Below are 22,668 nucleotides of genomic sequence, written 5' to 3' on the forward strand. Positions count from 1 at the left end.
TGCAGACGAAGTTAACGTTTTTCCTTGTTTTGATTTCTAAATTATGAATATAAATTTTTTCAATTCTTCAATGTGCCTTTCATATATATTTCGTGTTGTTATAACATTTTCAGATTATATGGTACTATGCCAAATCCGATTAAATCGGAACAAAACCAGTACAAAAATCAACCTGGACGCATTGAAGACTACGTAACAGGACGTTCATCGGTCTCAGAGAAGGAACGCAAAGAGGTATAAATATAAAAAGCAAACAACTCGAATGCAAAGTTGCAAAGAAACAAATTCAAACTCATTGAAATTCAAAAAAAAATAAATAAATAAGCATATTCAACAGCAATTATCAATTCAGCCAGGTTAATGCAAAGTAATGCAATCTAATTGCTGCGAGTAATCATACGTTCCACTTTAAAGTCACACACACACACACAGTACACTACGTACTTACATTTGCATTCTACGCTATTCACTTTCACTTGCCGTTAGCACTCGAACACCTACGCGAATATCAAACGATTACGCACACATTCACACCACACCTACGCTCAGTTATTAACTCTTTGAACCACATACATACATACATACCATTAAACGTGTTTCTATTTGCATAACAGTTATTTATAACGTTAATATTATTTACCTTGTCCGTGAATTTCGATTACGTCGCCGTACAATACTCGTACGTGTACAACGGTGCTTATCACGTTTCCAGCTGATTATCGTCAAGGTTTCTGCAGTCGAAAACAGCCACAACAAATCTACATACATAGTCTTATATAGCATACTTATAAACTTTTGTATTCTTATGCAGCTATTTTTGTGTTTTTGATTTTTTATTTATTATTTCATTTAACTGAATCTATTTTATTCCACGTTTTCTAGTGGTGGGACGAAGTGATGGACATCTTTAATGGGGTATGCATCACCTTTTTGATTAAACTTTAACTATTATTTGATACGAGTATAAAGATTGATAAATATGAGTTATGATGATATGACTGAAAAGCCATAAATTGATATGAATACAGTTTAGTTTAGTGTTAATATGGTTGTGGGAATAATTCTTAATTGGTTACGAGGCCATCGGAAGCTGAACACAGGGTGGTTTATTACAATCGATTATATAGTAAAATCTAAAAATATGTCTGATTTGCAGTAATGGTACTGCATGCATAAGGTCCAGTGAAGAGAAATCCATTAGAGTTAATAGATTTAGCTGATATGTGCACCCTTTTATTCTATTATTAGTGTAAAGGTTGTTTGTTAATTCCACTCTCATAGAAAATCTCGTCCGTGAAAGCAAAAAAACTGTGCAATCGATTCTCATAAACTTTTCTTTAAGCCAATTTTTTCATAAGCAAAATCATTCACTTTATTCAGGAACAGCTTAATAACAGGTAGAGATCACTCGAAAACAAGTTCACACTATAAGATGAATGCATAAGAACATCTCTACCAAGCTTCCGGAGCTGCTGGCGAGTCACTAGCGCTATGTGTGCCTTGGCATTGTGCTGATGGAAAACATTTCCTCTCCATTTGAGCAAATACGGTCGCTTCTGGGCAATTGTTAGCTTCAGATGGTTTAATTATTGACAGTACAGGTCCGAATTAAGACTTTGGCTGTAGGTGAGCAGCTCATAGTAGAAGCCCATCTCTCGAATTACACAATAAATCTTCCTGCCTGCCGTTTGCTCACCGCGTTTCGACCAAGAACGTTTTCACTTCAGGTTGTAGTAAGTGATCCACTTTTCATCGCCAGTAACCATCGATTTCAGAAATGTATCGATTTTGCTGGAAATTCAGTCCATGAGGTTTTTTGCACCCTTCAATCGAGCTCCTTGCTATACCCAGTCTTAATTAAAGAGTCGGCCTTTTTGCTTAGAACTTGGACGAAGGAAAATAGTTCTCAAATAGTTGTAATCGAAAAAAATTCTTCGTCGAAGAATTGTATTCCAAGGACCTGTATACAATTTCATAAAGATCGGTTGAGTAGTTCCCAAGAAATCTTGCCAACCGACTTCAAAAACATAGCCTAGCTAGCCTCAAGGCTGTATCTCCGAAACTATTACTCAGATCAACTTGAAAATTTAGGAAACTATTCCGGAGGTGTTGTAGAATTTAATAAGATAAAAAAATAATCGGTTTTTTGAAACCAAGCCAATCACAATTTTTGTGTTACAGGTTAGGTTAGGTTAGGTTATGTTAGATGGCTATGTGTCTTTTGTGAGACCATAGAAAAGAAGAACTCCTGTGTTCGAACTTATAAATTAGCAAAACGCTTAGGAGCCAATATAAATTTGCACAGTCATTTTCATTCCCGCCAGCTGGGTGGGAAGTCTGAAGGTATGCGTTCCCAAGTGTTTAAGTCTTGATCTCCCAAACGACAATCTGATAGGATGCTTTAGTACGAAATCTTATGTTTCTAACGCCATGTTGAATAACCCATTCGAATTTATTTAAAGCGAGGTACCTATTACTAAAGCCATATATGTATTTGAAAACCCATAATATTATCAATTATTTAGGTAATTACTTTCCCTTTTATAGAGAGAAATGTACTTTTACAGACTTTTTTGCCGAACAATTTCTCAAATATAGCCTTCGCTCTGAAAACGTCGTATTACATTACATAGACTTTCTAGTATAATTAAGCTGCGTATAGCTGTCTTTTAAACGGTAAAATTTTGCAGAGGAAAATCGAACAATCAAATTAAATAGAACGAGGCAATCAAGAAAAAAGTTCGGTTTTTATTAAGGTCTTGAGAATGCTTGTTGTTTGAAGACTACAATTTTCACAAATGAAATATTACCCTGAGTAATACTATGCTCTATAGAGCCGTTTATTAAAATAGAACTGGAGTTCTAGAAATTTTTGAAACAATCAAACTATCAAAGTCTGTTTGAGATCAGAATAGAAAATGGTTACTTAAAACAGCATACATGTGTGTCGACTTGATTTCTAATTCAAATGACAACCCCTTACCCACCAACATTCACTTTTTTATTTAATATGTAGGTGGAACTTTTCAAGATTCTAAAAACATTCCCGTTTAGTAATTAAGTGCAATATATGTAGGTATATTTCTTTCTACTGAAATCATCTTTTCACAATAAATCTTGCTTCACTAATATTTTCTGTTTCGAAATAATTCTATATCTGGAATTCACTAACTTGTTAAGTGGTTAAGGGAGCATCGTGTAATTCCGCGTATACTCGTCGAATTCGCCGATGATGTAAACGTAAGTTCACAACAATTTCATGAGCACTCAAATAACTTACTATGCGAGTCGCGTGTGCATTATATATGGAGCACCCAGAAACTCGTATTACTTAGCGTAGAAAGCACTGCACAGAATGCACACTTAATAGGTGGTTAATAAAAATGTATCCCACCAAAATATTTTTTCGGGTAGTGGACAAGGCACCTGCACTTTATCGCATTGAAACTGCATACTATATTTTAATGACTTCTTGAAACGAATTTTACGAGAGAAATAATCAACCCCACTATTTCGTTTATTATGATTTTAAGCAACTTTTTAGTTTCGCTTTAGTTTATTTTCACTTTTTTATTATTTATTTTTATTTATTATTATTTTTAAGTTATGTTTTTGAACTATATTATTACGAAGAAAAGCTTTTTAAGTTTGTGGAGTGATTTTTGAATTAATTATACTATATTCACTAAAATTCTTTAAAGATCACATTCAAAAATGTAAGACGCATAACAAAAATGAAATCAGGTTTGGACACTTTTTCTTTATCGAACAAAGTCTACAGCCTAAATGATAGCCCGATAGTCCAACCCATGATCCAAACCAGCCCGCGTGATTTTTTTTTTTCAAATTCTGTTGTTGTCATTCCATCACTCAAACTTAAAAAGCTTGAACATATTTTTTTTTATAAACATATTTATACGCATATTCTTGTTAATAAAAATTATTATTTTTTAATGCAATCGACGCATTTAAAACTTCACCTCGACAATATGATAACATGTGTATTCTCTTCTCACTTTTTAACACACTCCGTTAACTAACAGCACTTGGAACAAACAAAGCTCTCGCCACACTATACTGAAGGAAATCTTTCCAGGTAAACCTCACTAGCATCCATATGAAGTACATTTAAATTGATCTCACTTTTCACAATACTTTTATAGAGCCCTAGCCAAAGAGTCTGGTTACGCGAGTGATTCAAATTTGGTATTCCGCAAGCGTGACGTGCCACAAGCCAGCCCACTTAGCCCGGTCGAACAAAAGCAAGCTTATAAGAGCGTGCAAGCGGGTGGCGAACCGCCTTTATTTGGGTTTAGGAAACCAGCACCGGAAAGACCAAAAGGTGAGCACCCAAAACAATCATTTTGCCTACGTAAAAGCACAAAGATTTTGTTATCGAAAGCATATAGTATTTTGTAGATTTCGTTTTTCAAAGTATTAATATTTTATAACTGTTGATGCTAACACTGGGTACGAGAAAAAGGTTACGTGCATACTAAAATCGTTTTTAAATGTTTACAATTACTTTATCATATGGTTCTAGAAACACACAATACCAAACACCACAACAAAATACACGAAAAGCAATTTGCTTAACTCCTAGGTTAAAACCGGTGTGGTCTCAAGTGTAACTGATCCCAAATAAAGTCTGAAAAACTATTAACCGTAATTAAGTACAATTAGCATTAAGTTAAACTGTAAATTAGATATAATTCACAAATACAAACGCTCAACAAGCGCGTTGAAAAAAGTTCGCGCACAAAAAGTAATTTCTTTACCACGGAAACGCACCGCACCGTTTGGAAAGCAACTCACAAAGTATTGCCACACTAACGACTACCGCAACAAATTCTAATATATACATTTAAATTATTCCATTTTTGAAAACGTCAAAAGAAATCTTCGACTATACACAAATCTCGCCAACATTGACGAGAATTCGCGTGATCTCCACAGCACCAGCGTGCGATAATACTGCCAGCAACCAATTGAAATCTAGCCAAGTCACACACCAACAAGCGACTCCACCACAATTGACGCACCTTAAAGTTCACCACCAAGCGAAAATGTTCACGCCATCATTCATACCGCTCGGCGGTAAGCGTGCAGCCAGTACGGGCGGTGCTTCACCACCGCAACCGCCGAATCGTAAATCGTCGTGTCAAAAAGCGACTGTAAAGACGTCCCCAGCGCGTCCACCGAAGTCGACACCGGTCATACCGAAACGTCATGAACAATGTTTTCAAAGTCCCGAAGAAACTGTATTGGGCGCCAACAAGTATGCAACAATTACTCTGCGCAAACACGGGCGCGTTAATGGCGCCATTTGTCGCTCAAAATCTGCCGGCGCAGTTTCAACGCTGTTGGCGGCTACGAAAACTAGCACTGAAACGCCAGCAGCACCGAGAGCGCTCAGCATTTGTCGCGATGTTACAAACGGTCCGGATGGCGTAAAGCTTAAACGTGTACAACAACATATGCGCTTTCGTTCGATTAGTCCCACACGTTCGCAAAGTCGCGTGACGACGTTACGGCAATCGAGTCGTAGTCCGGTTGCTTTCGGACGTTCGATATCGAAAGAGCGTACATTTGCCGAAGAAAAGAAGCGTTTGGAGAATACTCTGCCTACTGCGTTGACAAATTTTGAAGCCAGTACTAATATTTTACGCGATCCTTCACTCAAATCACCGCAAGAGGTGAAACAAGCTGTGCGCTCATATGCCACATGTGTGGCGCATCTGCGTAGTAAGTCACTGCCACGCCTTAGAGAAGAAGTAAAGAAGACGGAGAACTCTAGTGTTAGCACCACGGTACGTCATTCAATGTGTTTTCCACAGGCCAAAATATTTGATTGTGCCAAAGCAATGCGTAAATCATTGACACGTTCAAAGAGTCCACGCCCGAAAACAATCTCTACGGTCAGTCTAGCACGCACCGACTCCACCTTCTCCATAGAGTCCACAACACCTAAGAACGTGAGTAGAACTAATTTAGTGGTTACGAAACGTGTTGCGCCGCCCAAATCTAAGCCTGAAAGCAAACCCGTTAAAACAAAATCTGTAACACAACAAAATGGTAAACGAGTTCCGGCTTCGGCAAAAGGAAACACAATACCCAAGGCGGTGAAAACGCGTAGCTCATTAAAGACGCAAACTTCGCCTACACCTACCACTTATAAGCGCGCGGAAGACTCGCATACCATACCACGTAGCGGCTATCAATCAATAACGCTACATCAATCACGTAGTCTCAGTCCAAAGCGTTACTATCACCTGGAAGAGTATAACGCCAGATTAGACGATTACGATGTAGTGGATCGTAGTTATATAGATGATTTGCTTTGGCAATACGAACGCAGTACTGCCAAACGCTACCCAGCACAGACTTTGCCAGTTGAGTCAACTGCAAGAGATATCGCACGTCCTGAATCCCCCACACCGAGTTTGAAACATAGAAAGTTTTCCCCTACTCGTGAAGTACGTGTACCACAAGAGCTCAGAAGTTTGCAAGTTTCGTACAGCAAAACTGAGTCACCGAGAGGGGACCCAGATGTGGCTCAAACTGTCAAACGCACCAGTAGATTTTCTCCAACACGGGAAGTGCGTATGCCAAACTTGCCTCCGAGCTTGCAACCCATAATTCCACGTTCGAAATCTGCACGAACAGTGCGTGATATCGCACGACCGGAGTCACCGGCTATTGCAGATAATACACGACGATTCTCACCCACACGCGAGGTACGTGTGCCGCAGCCCCCACAAAGTTTACCACCTCCATTGCCGCCAGTTTCTTCGGCACACGCAGTACGCGTACAATCTCCTTCGAGAGACGCGAGCTCCACTTCGCGAAAGTTTTCGCCCACACGAGAGATTCGCGTACCTCAACAACAAAATACACGCAGCGTACGTTCGCCCTCGAGACGTCGCATAGACACTTATCGTGCCAGCACAACAAAATCTACAGACAAATACGATGGTGGTAAAGTGCTGAGAGCCAGCAGTTTGAGTAGCGCCGATGATCGCACTAAACGGGGTCTCTATCTATGTGGTGAGTTGGCGCATAGCGCTACTTCGCTCGAACATTATGAGCGGCACAGTCCCACATGTCGCTATCGTAATAATTCCGAACGTTTTACGGAGTTGAATCGATTCTACAGCACTCTAGAGCGGGTCGGTCAACTAGAGCGTGCTACTTCGTTATCTTCGTTTAAGCCGATACGCCGAGAAGGCGAGCCTTTAGATTTTGATGAGTGGCGTAAGATAAGACATCATGAACGAGCTGAGAAGGAGCTAAACTATTTGGTAGGTAAGCTTAAGCACGAACAACGTACAAAGGATTTTGTGTTTCGCCCAAAAGACGTGGAGGATGTGAAGTGGCGTCAAGATACCGACTTTGGCTTGCACTCAAAAGATAAATCCGTGGAGGACTTACGATATTCTTTCGAACAAAAGAATATTTTCGCAGATTATGAACAAAAAATGCTTCAAGAGTTTGATGGATCACGTGATATTGTGCGACCTTACTGGCGTCGAAACACTGTAGCAGATTTGGCTTCCAGCTTGGAAGGCAAAATCCAGCCATATAGTGCAGTCGATCACATGACAGCAACAGTAGAGCCTGAAGAGCTCGCAAAATGTCAGTTAAGCAGTCGTCTCGTAAGCACGCTCTCTAAAGATCAGATATTGAAGATTACGCAGCAATTAAACGAAATATATTCGAACAACACGCTTGCCTCTTCGGAAGATTATGTGATCACTGTGGATGAGGATGCTAAGAGACGGGCTGCCCTACCGGGTGCACTCAAAGTGCGCTGTAACTCTACATTGACGAAAGAAGAACTTTTGAAACCAACGATTAGCAAAAAATTGGCGAAGGAAACTACAATTAGCAAAGAGTATAACAATTGTAAGCCCACAAACGAATCTACTTCGAAAGAACTCACCGTTAAAAGCGCACGTAGCAGCTCGCCAGTATATCTGGCACGCGAAACACGTGGTGCCGTTGCCGCAAAAAACGCTGAAGTTTTTATGCCCAAACCACCGCCAATACCAGAGCAACCCCAATCTGTAAAACTCGATAGGAAAACCACGGAACATCGCGGACATACAAAGGTGGCAACTGAAGAAACCAGACCATTTAGGAGCCATGTGCACTATGAACAACCCGAGAAGGATATTGAAAGCGAGCAACATAAGCAAGGTGAACCTTCGCCGAGTGGAAAGGAACCGAAAGAAAAAATCACACAGAAGATACAATATTTTGAAGAGCGTCAATATGATGAACCACCAAAGACAATTTATCATGCACGCGAAGACTCCTCCCCGGACGAAGCCGAAGTAATGAAAGTAATTGAGGAAAATATGAAATCGCGCGCACGCAAAGGAACTCCAACACCAGCACTGCATCATCATAAGGAGCTTAGTCACTCTTTAACCGATCTAAAGGAGATTTTTGGCGAACGCCACACGGCACGTGTAAATTTTCACATGCATTCACCCCCCGAGCGGCCGCCCGACGTCGGCAGCGTCTCTCAGCCCATGAGTCCAGTGCGTGATTGTATGGACGTGACAGAAGACGCTTGGTATGATTTAGGCGAGTTGACGCCAAACAGTAGCGCCGAGCAGTTGGATGTACACTATCGCTCGCGTAGCATTTCGCCCGTCTCACAGGCCTCATCCTCTTATCTATGTCGCGTGCATACTGGCGATGTACGTAAAATGAAGGAGCGCTTCGAAAGTTTTGGTGCACACGATGATAGTCGGTGTCATTTTTTTGGGGTTAGTACGCTGAGAAAGGTGCGCAGCGATCCTGAATTGAAGCAATTCAATGCAGTTTCAAAAGACGCCTTAAAGATGGAGACCACAAATGAGGAATACGGTGATGTACAAGCGCTGGCGCACAAATTTGAACAACGCAGCCAAAGCATGCGCGTACGCAACGGAAGTGGACGTGGACGTACAACATACCGACGCGTAATCTCGCCGATAGGTGTGAGAGATCGACTTATGCCGCATATCGATATAATAAGTAAAACAGCGGCTCTAAAGGAGAACAAGCATGCGACTGCACAGCAGCGTCTAGTAAAAGCGGCACCCGAACGTAGCTTTGTCGTTGAGAAAATACGCAGTCAATACGAATGTAGCTTATCACCGCCAATAGACGTGTTCAAATCGCGCTCAAGTCCAGACATACCACAAGCAGCAGCTATTTCACCGCATCTCTCGGCAGACTGGACTGCACACAAGTATCCAAGTCCCACACAAAATGCATTTAGAGGAAATGGAAGTGCAAAACCGTTAAATAGAGAACGCACTTCGGTACGTATAGCGAAAATTTTACGAAGGCTGCCGCCACGGTCGAGTTCGGCTTCGCCGCCGAGACCACCGAAAGCCCAGCAACATACTCGTGACACTTCGCTACGGAGAATGCATCGTAGCGATATTTTTGCAAACCAACAATTCGATCCGAAGAAGCATCAGCCGAAAGCACGCTATGTGCCAGACGGCGCCGAGGCAAGTGAACGGAAGCGTGCCTCTTCGCATCCACGTTGCGGCGGCAGTTGTGAGATACTCAAGAGTGCGATGGCGGTATCATTTCAAGGTTTTTAAAATATCAATTTACCGAATATGCACAAATTTATGATGATTCTTACAAAGCGCACAATAACTAAAGTGATTTACAGAACTATTGACCTATACAACGATTCCCCAATAGTCATGATGAGAGTTGAAGAAGCATATGTTTCTTCATAGTCTTTAATACTGAAACCCCAAGGTTTGGGCTCATACCATTCTCCCCGCCTATTTGTACATTTTTTATGGACTTGCATGCGTACTTATAAGAAATAAGTTCCCTAAAAATAATTTTTGTATTTAAGATCATATTTTCTCGATACCTCGTGCCATTATTACAAATCCATTATCTCAGTAGTTAGCGGCTCTTTATCTTTTACTTACAAAATATTCGTATACGCTTTGGTATTTGTGTAAGAGTCATTACATAATGGTTGACTGATTCGCTGGGTTATACCGTTTTTTGCTGCTTTGGCTTCATAGCTTACGAGTTTTCACGCCCTCTCCTTATCTCTATTTCTAATAACATCTTCAACTTTTAAATGTCCTTTTTCATGTCCGTTTGGTACGTTCTAAACACGTTATCGCAGATGACGGTAACGATCCACCAGTACCACCAAAACCCAGTGGATATCGCGCAGGTGAGTTCTTACATATAACTGATATTCATACAAGATTTAAGGGATGACGAGTATCCCCGTTACTTAATATGTACTATATGTTAAACCACTTTCATTTCCCTAAACATTGAAGTGTGGCTAATCGAACAGACAACTGATATAAATCGGATACGTAGACTCTAATAGAATATAGATAAAATAGTAAGGGGTTTTATGCTTTACTATATTTTTTGAATTTACTTAGATAATTTTATTTTTGTTTTTGCCTGTCAAATGTTCAACAAGATAGCAGAACTCAAACGTAGCGTACTCTGGTACGACGAATCGAACACAATATACTCATAGACTAAAATGTTGTTTAAAATAGAACGATAATCGATATTTCAAATAGAATGTAAAAATTAGATTAATTATATAGAAAAAGAAAGGGCATACAAATTTAATGTCACAAATCAAAAATTAATTTCACCCCAAGATCTTTTTGTTCGAATGATTATTCATTTCTGAGAAGAATAGACTTGTAAAGCTGGTGGTCATTTCTACCTCTGTCACCATAGTCCGTAAGCATGATAGTAAGATTTTGTTCCAGACGCAAGTCTAAATCTTTATGAAGAATACGATTATGTTATCTCATTTTAGTCGTCCATCCACCTTTGTTAATGACGAGAACATCGAAAAAGTTAAATAAACCGTCTTTAAAGTCATTGTGATGGTATCAGAGAGATAGCAGGAAATATCAACAACTGTTTTGGATCAACTCAACACATTCTGATTAATGTTTTGGTTATGAAACATGTCAATCTACCTTATCTCATATTCGTCAGCTTTGACCCTCTGCGATTTTATTCTGTTTTCGTATCTGAAAAATCTATTTCGTAAAGCGCCATGAGTTCATTGACCCAATAATACTAAATTCCTTGTATACACTAGATTTACTCGTATAGTGATAGACGAGGCCTTTACTATAGTGCTATACTGCGCATAATTGATCTCAGTACATTCGACATTGACTTAAACGATTCGAAAATAGTCGTTTAATCTATTTAAGCGGTAATTGATTTCAAAGTTTGAAATTTTTACTTTTTCTGCTACAGTGACATAGAAGACTATATTTTACAGGAGTGATTACTCTCGATAGTAGAGTCGTTTATGACCCAAATAATGCTAACTATAGTTACAAGAATAACATGTTTTCCAACCAGACACTTCTTTTTGTTTATTGGACGTAGTCACCGTTTACGCGGCTATAGCCGAGCTTACAACAGCGCGCTAGTCGTTCTTCATTCTCGTTGTTTGGCGCCAATTGGAGATTCCAAGTGTCCTTCTCCACTTGGTCTTTCCAACGGAGTAGAGGTTATCCTTTTCCTCTGCTTCCCCGGGCAAATACTGCGTCGAACACTCTCAAAGCTGGAGTGTTTTCATCGTTCCATCGTCTGCCAATGCGCAAAGGAGCATATATCTTCAGCAGAACCTTACTCTCGAATACTCGTAACGCCGACCCATCAGATGTTTTCATCGTCGATGCCTCTGCACCATATAGCAGGACGGGAATAATAAGTGACTTGTAGAGTTTGGTCTTTGTTCGTCGAGAGAGGTTTTTACTGCTCAATTGCCTACTCAGTGCGAAATAGCACCTGTTGTGAAGAGATATTCTGCGTTAGATTTCGAAGCCAACGTTATTGTTGGTGTTAATGCTGGTTCCAAAATAGACGAAATTATCTACGAACTGTCAACAGCGACGACTAATTATTTGATGACAGGAGATATTTCGTCTTGTCCTCGTTCACAACCAGATCCATACGCTCCGCTTCCTCATTCTTCTGGAGAAAGCAGAACTAACGGCGCGCTTGTTGAGGCCAATGATATCAATATTATCGGCGTAAGCCAGTAGCTGTACACTATTATTGAAGATTGTACCTTCTCTATTCAGCTCTTCAGCTCGCATTATTTTCTCCAGCAATAGATTGAAGAAGTCACACGATAGGTAGTCTCCTTGTCTAATTTCTCCTTTGGTATCGAACGGCTCGAAGAAGTCCTTTCGGATCCTGATGGAGCTTTTGTGTTGCTCAACGTCAGCTTACACAGCCCTTTTAGCTTCGCGAGAATACCAAGCTCTGACGGCATTGAGGCAGTTTCTTTTCGTGCTACCGAAGGCGGCTTTAAAATCAACGAAGAGGTGATGTATGTCATTCTTCTTTTCACGTGCCTTTTCCAAGATTTGGCGCATGGTGAAAATACAACCAGACACAATAACCATAAAGAATTTCGAATGCTGCTGATAAGCGTCTTAAACACTGTTCCAATATAAAATAAGACACAACATTTGCTTTAATTTTCTCTCACCTCCCACTGCAGTTTTTCGTTACAAAAAAAGAATAACAACAAATAATCATTTGTTTACATTTCTTATGCGTACACGGCACTTACAAAGTCCGCTGCTCTTTCTACCGCAGACAAACTACAAGCTCAATAGGCCATTGACACACCCAACGAAGTGCGCGTAACCTTTAAGAAACACGCTGTCGTCATTAAGATTATGAAAAGTAAAGTGAAAACAAAAAGAAACTAATAATAAAAGGAATATTTCCTTTTGACCGCAAAAAAGATAATTCGCGCACACGAAGGCGAAGGCAAGTGCGAAGCTCAAGCAAAACAAACAACAAATCGAAGACGCTTAACGCTAAAAGCCGTTTCCGTCGCCGGTCCACAACTGCGCACTACTTAGCAAGTACAGGCTGAGAAGGTTAGCGAATTGCTAGGTGCAGCACCGTCAAAAGACTCATTTCCTTCATTTCGTTTAGTTTTTCTTAGCATTTTCATGTTCTTTTTTCCACTTGCGCACCGTTACACCTGTTCGGTGGTGTGGTTGTTGTGGCTCAAGACTTAAAATCAATACTACCAATAGTGCTTTGTGACCTCCTTAGCTTGGCCAGTGGTGCGCTGCAGTACGCACACTATTAGTTAGTTAGCCAAGTTAGTACGTAATTGGTGGCAGAAAACCTCGCAACGTCAAAGCCAGTGTGGTGGCGTTGGTAATTAGAGTGATGGCGGTGGTGGTTTTCGGGGGGTTGCGCTCACACAAATGTGCAAAGCGTTGCCATGGCCAGCGCTAACAACAGTCATAACAAAACAACAACTACAACAACAACAATGGGCAGAGCAATCATGCAGCGCTCAATGTTAGTATCGAGCGCCCTTCCACAAGGCAATCAAGTTAGCCAGCCAGCGGCAAAAGACCACCAGACTAAGAGGCTAGTAGTAAACAGGCTTAGCTGGCGCATTGGACACTCACGTTGTACCACCAAGGCAGACAAGTTGGTCAGTCGGCGTTGAGCCGCTGCTTTTTCCGCAAGTCTATCAGAAATTAGACGCGTGCTCCGCGTGCACCACCGTGTCCAATCGGCGCAAGAAATACAAATCGATTTTTTATAAATAGAGTGTAGATAATAAGTGAGCAGCAAATAGTGAGCTAATAATAAAATCAAAAATGAAAGTGAATAGTGAATTGTGAGTGAATTGAAGTGGATTAGTGCGTGGGACAGTCCGCCACCTCACATGCAGTGCCATAACGAAACTACGCGTCCGCTAACGCAGTACACGCGCATCGGTAAATTTTCCTATCAGGCGACGCAAAATGGTTTCCCCTTGCCGCCCAGCACGGTGGCCACAAACCGCAGATACCATTTGAATGCGGAACAACCGCAGCATTATGGTCGCGCCACCAACTTGAACAACCACATCATCAGCAGCAGCAACATCACACCCGCCATACCAACCTCAACAACTCCGAGCCGCTTGCATCAGAGTTGTCATGATTTACGTGCATTACAAGAGCCGCTGACTGCTGCGCCGCGTGCGTTAGCCGGTAAAGTGCCCGCGTTTCAACGCGTTGAGACACCTGTCGGCGCCAGCAACAATGCAACAACTGATGGCAGCGCAACGCTGGCAACACACCGCTGGTCGCGCCAACGCTCCAGCGACTCCTGCAATATTGCCAATTGCGGTAAAATACTGTGGGTGAGTCGCGAGACAGTCGGCGTGCCAGTGGACAATGACTATGAGGCAGCGCGCACGTTTGCCGCTAGTAAAGGTTATTACTACGATCGCGAGCAGAACGTGCGTATACGCACCAATGCCAAGGGGCTGCCTTATACACCGTTGCCGGAGCGCAAACAGGACTTCCTCGCCAACCAGCGCGCCATTGAGGCGGTGGTGCCGTTGGTGTTCAACAGGCGCCGTCAGTCGAGTTAGTATCCTAGTGTCCTATTTGCATTAGTATATGTGAGCATATGTGTGTGGAGGGAGAGAAATTTGCATAGGGGAATATTTTTACATGAAAAGTATGTCAATGCAGTTAAGGCGGGTTCAAATTTATAGCTACAGCAGTGACTAAAATAGATTTAGTTTGCTGAAAATCTAGGCCAAAAGGTTTTAGACCTTCTGTATATACGGAAGAAGTTTATTAATAGACACAAAAAAGTAACGGGTAAACTAAAAAAAAGTAGTGGTCGTTTACAATTAGGTTGCAAGAAACACTATTCATTTTGGTTGTACCGAAACTATAATACCCTTCATATATAAAAGTGGTTTTCCATACAAGAAATTAATTTTGATTGGTCAGTTTGAATAATAACTAAGTGGCATAGTGATCCAAAGTGAAAAATGGTATAGGTTGTAGTGTTATAAATGCTACAGTGGTTCCATATCGGCGGTTCGGTAAAATAAAACAGCTTCTTGGAGATAAGAGGAAATGTGAAAGATTTCAGATCGGTATCTCAAACTCTGAGAACCTAGTGCGTGTATAGTATATATAGACAGACAGACAGACAGACAGACTTGGCTAAATCTACTCAGCTCGTCACTCAGACTCATTTATGAATATAAATTACAGCGTCTCCGAAAACTGCTTCTGGATGCCACAAACTTCGTTGCAAATTAATTATTCTTTATTTAGGGTATAAAAAACCTTTGAATTGGTTCAATTAATTATTTTTGAAATAGTAAAAAAAAACTATTAAATTAGGTCAGATTGAATTATTCATCAATATATTTTGTCGCCTTCAAAGTAATCCCCACCAGATATAATTCACTTAGCAATGATTTTTCCATTCCACGAAACACTTTTCATACGTACTTCTTGGAATGGCCTTCAGCTCCTTTAGCGAATTTTGTTTTATCTCTTCACTCGACTAACAACGGGTTCCACGGAGCAGCAAATTCAGTTATAATGTTCGCACGATCAAGCATATCCAAAAGAGACCTATTTACGGTACTCTTTTTGAAAAAAAAATCAGTTTTATCGAGACGAGTCGAGCAAGAACGCATTCCATATCCAAAATGTTGCCATCGCATGCCTGACGATTTTCAAGCACCAAGCACTTCCCTTTTTAATATTTTCACCAGTTGAAGAGGTCGATGGTCGTCCAGAACAAGGCATCCCTTCAACGATCTCTCGACCGTCTTTAAACGCTTTGTACCACTCTTAGGCTTTTGTTTTGAATCACCATAATTTCCAACATTTGCAATGATTCGGTACACGAACTTTGGTTAAAAATACGAAATTTGAGACAAACTCTTTGTTCGGTACTTTTATCCATTGTAAAAATCGCAAACTGGTTGACAGATCGCGCTCATATTTAGCCTAGTAACTAAAGTCCTACCAATTTAGAAATATAAATTTTTTTTGAAATATCATTTACGCGGAAAATTTAGTAACAATTTTCGGGTATTTTTTTGTCCCAATGTACATAAACAGAACTTATAAACTCTTTCTGTTTTTAGTATCTTTATATAGAACCGATATCGTTCTAACTAATTTAAATGTTCAAATTTACGCTGATTAAAAAATTCAAAATTTTATTGATATGGAATAATATTTTTGTGCAATAATTTGATTGCAGTTTTGAGCATGAAATTAGAAACTATTGAGCCCTAGTTTCCAGAAAGTTGTGTTCGATTAAAGATTTCACAGAAAACATCAGCCAAATTATGGTAAAAGGAAGACCAACTTTTTAATTATTAAATATGAATAGCCCATCAGGACTCGAGGACACTTTAAAACCCACAATTATTGTTATCATTAATGTTAATAATAAGATACTAATGAGAAAATCTTCTAAAAAATCTGCAGGCTACATGAGTTTTACTTCACATTCGTATTTTTCTTTAAATAAAATGTGACTCGAATTTAAAGAACTGCTTTTGAGGTCATTATGTACAGCATACATCCATACACATTTTATTTCTGCAGACTACGAAGCCATTTCTCTAAAATAGGGCAATTTTCAGAAATTTGCATATAATTATATTTGGCACATATGAAATTGAAATCCTTCCGAATATGCCTATGCCTTAGAGAAATAATAATTTTAGCTATTAAATGCAATTTAAAGTAATTTACACTGCAAAGCCTTGGCATAAATGCCATGTGGCGAACACCTTCACCCAAAGGCTAGAATTTAACCGCCAAAAAACGGAACAAAAGAAGGTCATTTCCTTAGAAAAAGTTCTTTTAATAAATGACACGAGTCACAATGCAGTGAATGCAGGAGACTGCAAAAAACACACATACATACATACATATATAATACATATGTATGTATATGTATGTATGTATGTAAAATAAAAGTGGCCCTCAGAAGTGAAGTGGACTGTGTAGAATGATGTTTGCAAGTACAAAAACATATATTGTACATATTTATGGGTATATATGTACATATGTATGTATATATAATTTTATAGCAATGTAATTAGTTGCAACTGAAGCGTAGCAAAAGGCAATTAAGAGAATAGAGAGATTTAAATTACAAAGAATTAAAAAAAAATATAACTGAATTTATTTGACAAACATTTTATAAGCAAATTTTTCAAACGAGTGCTATACTCAACAAACCACAAAGATATTGGAACTTTATATTATATTTTACTTTCGGAGCCTGAGCAAGAATATTAGTCTCTCTTAGAATCTTAGTCCGAGCAGAATTCGGACACCCTGGAGCCTTAATCGGAGATTGGTCTCAGTTTTATCATTAACAGTGATAAGCCTCTTTTTGGAATCAATTAATAGAGATTTAGTTTTCAAACAAGTGCAACTTTGCTCAAAAATATCGTCTAAAGAAAGCATTTACAAAAACAAGGTTTCATAAACCTTTTTAGTTTTTTAAGCATGTATGTATGTAGTATTAATTCATTATTTGTATTAATTTAATGGAACACAAAATTAAAGCAGGTGGCAACATTTTTACATTTTTTTTTTAATTGAAAACTTTGTTAACTCTTTAGACACTTCTTTTTATGTTTTATTTAGGTTACCCATTTTATTTTGAAAAGGTGGCAACCCCAAAATTTTTTTACAGCTTTCAGTTTCTTACCTTAAACTAGTTTATTACTCCCTTGGTAAATTAAATTAAAATTAATTTTATTATGTAACCAAATTTATTTTGATTAGGTGGCAACCTTAAAATTTTTTGACAGCTTTTAGTTTCTTGCTTTAAAGCAGTTTATTACCCCGACAGTAATATTTTATTAAAATTATTAATTTAAATAAGCGTTAAACAGGTGGCCACACTTTTCCAGAATTTTTTCAACTTTAAAACTATGCGAACTCCTTTAGTATATTAAATTAAAATAAATTTATTTTATTACAAATTTTATTTTGAACAGGTGGCAACCTCAAAATTTTTTACAGCTTTTAGTTTCTTGCTTTAAAGCAGTTTATTACCCACACAGTAATATTTCACTAATTTTAGTAAATTAAATAAGCATTAAATTTAAACAGGTGGTAATCCTTTTTCATAATTTTTTGAAAACTATGCAAACTCCTTTGATAAATTGAATTAAAAATAACTTTTTTTATACGTTAAACATTTTATTAAATTGTAAAGAGGTGGAAACTCGTCTAGAAAACTACTTACTAATTTATAGTTTCACCAAACTCTTAAATTTTTTACCCATATAATAGTATTTCCATATCTCACAAAATCTTACAGTTTTCGTAGAGGTAACAAACTAAAAAATTTTAGTAGTTGGTAACCCTTTCGAAAGAAATTTTTAGCTGTAAACTTTTTTAACCTTTGCAGTTTGTAATATTTTTCTCTAACTTTGCGGATAATTCCAATCAGTTGGCAACCTTTTACACATTTTTTTATAATTTATATTTCTCGTATAATTATAATCAGTGGTGTCACATACTGCTGCGCTGACGTGATTTCGTTACCTCTCACAAATTCGTTGTAGTAAAAAGTAAGTTCAGTTTGAACTTTATTCACTACATAACGCTCCTTTCTCTTTTCCCACACTAACACAAAACCTTAATTTAATTAAGCATTTAATTGAATACACTAATTTGACTGAATTTAACAAAGAGAGAAGCAAAAAAAGTTAACTTCGGTTGCACCAAGCTAGAATACCCTTCACAAATCAAAAAGTTTTCATATAAGAACTTGTCTTTGGTCGAAGAGTTTGTATGCTTTAGTGATCCGTTATCGACTCTATCGGTTCCGACATACTTACATATGAGCAGCTTCTCAGGGAGGAAAGGACATGTACGAAATTGCAAAATTATCTTAAAAAATAAGGGACCAATTTGCAAAGCAGTTACACAGTTACACAGTCACACAGTTTATTATATTTTATGGAATTTCCGATGTTTTCCTCTGGTTGTTAGAATTTCGTGGCAAACTTAGTGCACTCTGCTCAGGGTATAAAAAAGATAACTTCTTTAATATAATTTCTCTCAGCACTCCACAAAGAACAATTACAATGGCAATTATCACAATAAGTAGATGGTGAAACTGATTACACACCAAAACGTATTTTTCGCGTACCTAAATACTTAACGTAAAATAGCACATGCTATACTTAAATGAGCCCTAACAAAAATAACGAATAGCGAAAAAACGAAGCAGACAGACTAGAAATTGAACTATCGTACTCAGACCTTCCATGAAAAATAAACAAACGGCAAAAAGGTAAACATATCGCAACTTTAAAGCACCATAAGATGACAAAAAAAAATTGTTATCACGTAAAGTTGTTGTAAATCAACAAAACAAATTGCTGCTCAGTATTTGCGGAGAAGCATCGAGCGCTGAGTATGAGAGTGAACAATCTAACCGCATTGTTGAGATATTAATTACAACTACAAGTGAATTAACTACAAATTACCCTCGTGGCACATATGAAAATCGTAATCACAGTGCAAATATTAGTATGAAAACACCAAATGGAGAGTCTGTCGTTACGGTAGTGCGTCAAATGAGAGTAACGAGCAATTTCGCGTGCGCTCCATAAGTCAGTAAGTCAAATACATAGCATATGATTACAGTGACACAAGATGAATGGAATCGAAAAAAAAATTTAATTATAAATTTTAGTAATTGTAAGTTAGTTCTATATTTTATATTTGGGGGAATAGTAAAATATCTTTATGGGTCATTTTAACGGAGATATATAACAACAACAGTCTGATATTAGTAGGAGAAATTGTTTTTAAGGTCAACAGGGGAACATTATTTTTTGAATACGTAACATATGCTCAAAATTGACCCGGACTGAAGGCACTCTCACATATTTTAATATAAGTATTAAAATAGGCTCTTGAGCCAACGATCAAATCAATTTTCCATACATTTGTTATAATGCCTTCGGGGTCTTCAGCGTACTTTTCTTTCGTTTCGTCTCATTTTTGGAAGATCATTCCCTATATTGTTGGATAAGTTTCGACTTAATATTCATAAGCTCACGCAAAATAAAAAGTAATGATGCGCTTGATGAATGTAGGGTCCTCAGCTACGTTGTCAAGCACCTATTTTGCGACCTCTACTCGACGTTGTTTTTTGGTGTCTTAGTACAAGTCTTGTATTGATACATTCATACCTAAAACATTAACCAAAATGTCTTAAGCCCAGCCGTTAGAAATATTGAGATCCTCTGCTATCTCTTTGGCGTCAGCAGGATAATTTTCAAGCGCTGTTTCCCTAACTTTTTTGGTTTACAGCAGCGGATGGACGACCTACATGAGACAAGTTTTTGATAACTTCGCGCTTTTTTATAAAATTGATGTAACTTTTCAAAAATAAGGAAAAACTATAAATTTTTTTCGAATTTTTTTTTCCAGCCTGTCAATTATTATCCTTCTTCGAAAAAACTATCTCCCACTTTCACTCGATTGTGAGTCCCAGAGATAATATTTGCCCCACAAATGTTCTAAATGCGCCACAGTGCGTACAAACCAGTCACTCTAATAAAAGACCGTTGCAAATCTAAATGAAAGTACGTGAGCACACCCGAGTACTTGGCGACTGAGACTCATCGCGAAATCTGCGCCAGAAGCATGCACGGTCGTACTAACTGGGAGTAGCGCAGCCGGCAGTGGAGCAACTGGCTGAGTGCCCCAATCGAACGGCGCCACAAACAGTTGAACGATGCGCGCCCGCCAGTAATGTGCACACGCTAACGGTTAACGGTTGAATTGTGTCGAATTTTTCATTTCAAGTGAGTTCAAGTAGACTTTCGCGAAGGCGCAGCAGCTGAGCCAAATAGAAAATCAAATTGAAGAACAAAACGACGCTATAAGCACGTTCACTGGATATAATAGAATTATACGCGAGTAAGTGTTAGCACAGACGAGCGGCAGTGGCGTGCCGCCGCACGCAAAGATAACATTAGCGACTGCGGCAACGAACTGCATATTTTGCATTATTGTAGTTGTTATTTGTGAACTGTTCTAATTAGCAAACAATTGATACGCGCGTAATTCGAAGCGCGCGTCTCAGCTTGCCGCACTCCAATCGCCACACGCCGCGCTGATTGCATTGTTCGTTGAATAGCGGTTGAAAAAAGTGGAAAACACTTAATTTTGCATGCGGCCATAAAGTTCAATTCAGTTCAGTTTACAGTTTAGTGTCTACAAGTTGTCTTATCTGACGACGTTGCTGGTCGCCGCGCCGCGCACCGCCGCACACCGTCAAATGCCGGGCGCTAGACAGTGCAACGCTTTGCGAGGTATTTTATGTGCAATTTTATACATGCTTAGGTAGTTAACCCGCCAAGCAGCGCTTTTGTTGAAGTCACTATGAAAAAGCAGCAACAAAACGATACGAAAAAGTTAAGCACACAATAAAAAAGTTGTGGGAAAAGTGTTGTGGAAAAGTTGTTGCCCGCTTGCGCAGTAGTGAAAGTGTAAATTAAACGCGCCGCAAAAATAACCGGCATCACAAGGCAAAGCTCGTCCGACAGCTGGTGCGGCCGCTGCGACGCGCACAGACCGCAGACAAGCGCTAAGTGACAAGCTGGTCTGACTGGCGCGCAATCAATTTACCGCATCAATGTAGTAATTTGTATTTTTTTATTTTTGTTGCTTTAGTCTTTTGGTCTGTAATTATTTTTCAGTTTTTGGCAAGTTTTTGTCTATTATTATTCTTTTTGTATGTTTTTTTTATTTAACACTTTAGTGTAACGCTTTTTTGGAGGAAGGCGAAGCAATAGTTGAAGCTGTTAAAGCGAATCTCTTTCTGGGTCAAACGAAATTGGTTTGTTCTACATTTGATTAGCTCCACTCAGCCAATTTAATTTTTCTTTCCATCAATTTTTTGCTATTACTCGATTACTTTTCTCTTTCTTTATTGCATATGCGGAACAACTTTAAATTGAACGTATGAGTGTATGAAATTAGCGCATTTCTCTCAAAAGCGTTAATTTTATACATCTCGAGAGACTCCAAGCGATTTCGGGTGTCTTCTTTTTATAGCTGAGCATTTTGTTTAGTATAAGTGGTCCAACATACCATATAATGTCGATAGATTTTCTTTTACCATTCACTGTAAGATCATTTATTAGTGCATCGAATCTTAAGATTATTTTTTTCCTTCTTCTTTCTAACAACAGAACAGAGAATATTTCCACATAATTTTGGGGAGTGTTGTTGATTTAACTTATAAAATTATTATAGTTATATAGATCCGATTCCCATCGGCATGGTACAGTGATCTGTAACCATATTTAGGCAAGTGTATCATAGAGCCATTTTTAAATATGTCGAATACATTCAAATATTTCCTAATTACAACTGCATCTATTATAATTACTATATTGAGGTGATCAGTGAACTTGTGAAACGTTCTTACTGTCTTAACAGAACTCAATTCATTTTGCCTGAATTTTTGAGATCTCGACCTGAAACATTTCTCACATACTTTTTTCTTCACGAATCTGCTGATTTATCGGAAACTATGAAATTGGACCCCTATAGCAAGCTCTTGTATGAAAAACTTTTTTATTTAACGATAAATCTTCACGAAATTTTTCATGACAACAGTACAATCTTCAAACCAATTTTACAGATCGGCCTACTATAGCGTTTAGCTGTCATATAAACAGACCAATCAAAATCAAGCCCTTGTATATTTGGCATAGGTTATTTTTCAAGGCAGCACTATAATCTTTGAACGAATTGTTCAGATTGGACAATCAAATAT

General features: G+C 38.6%; 1 protein-coding gene and 1 long non-coding RNA gene across 11 annotated transcripts in view; one reads left to right on the top strand and one right to left on the bottom strand.

Moving 5' to 3' along the window:
- The window catches only part of LOC120770451 (sorbin and SH3 domain-containing protein 1), a 92,355-nt gene that overhangs the window by 62,745 nt on the left and 6,942 nt on the right, over positions 1 to 22,668 (top strand). For 3 of the 10 annotated variants that reach the window (XM_040097932.1, XM_040097926.1, XM_040097927.1), the window contains 5 exons: positions 114 to 234; positions 883 to 915; positions 4,044 to 4,096; positions 4,164 to 4,342; positions 4,897 to 9,600. In XM_040097932.1, the coding sequence (XP_039953866.1) occupies positions 114 to 234; positions 883 to 915; positions 4,044 to 4,096; positions 4,164 to 4,342; positions 4,897 to 9,600 (5,090 nt within the window). Of the gene's footprint in view, positions 1 to 113; positions 235 to 882; positions 916 to 3,180; positions 3,241 to 4,043; positions 4,097 to 4,163; positions 4,343 to 4,896; positions 9,601 to 10,162; positions 10,214 to 13,562; positions 14,439 to 20,599; positions 20,802 to 20,824; positions 21,197 to 22,668 lie in introns of those variants that run through there. The other 7 variants (XM_040097930.1, XM_040097931.1, XM_040097936.1 and 4 more) reach the window with 6 other exon arrangements.
- LOC120770469 overlaps positions 1 to 22,668 on the bottom strand; it is a 95,294-nt gene that overhangs the window by 24,095 nt on the left and 48,531 nt on the right. The gene's annotated exons all lie outside the window — the stretch shown is intronic.

This window comes from Bactrocera tryoni, chromosome 3 (genome assembly GCF_016617805.1).
Source record: "Bactrocera tryoni isolate S06 chromosome 3, CSIRO_BtryS06_freeze2, whole genome shotgun sequence".
In the NCBI taxonomy this organism is placed as follows: domain Eukaryota; kingdom Metazoa; phylum Arthropoda; class Insecta; order Diptera; family Tephritidae; genus Bactrocera; species Bactrocera tryoni.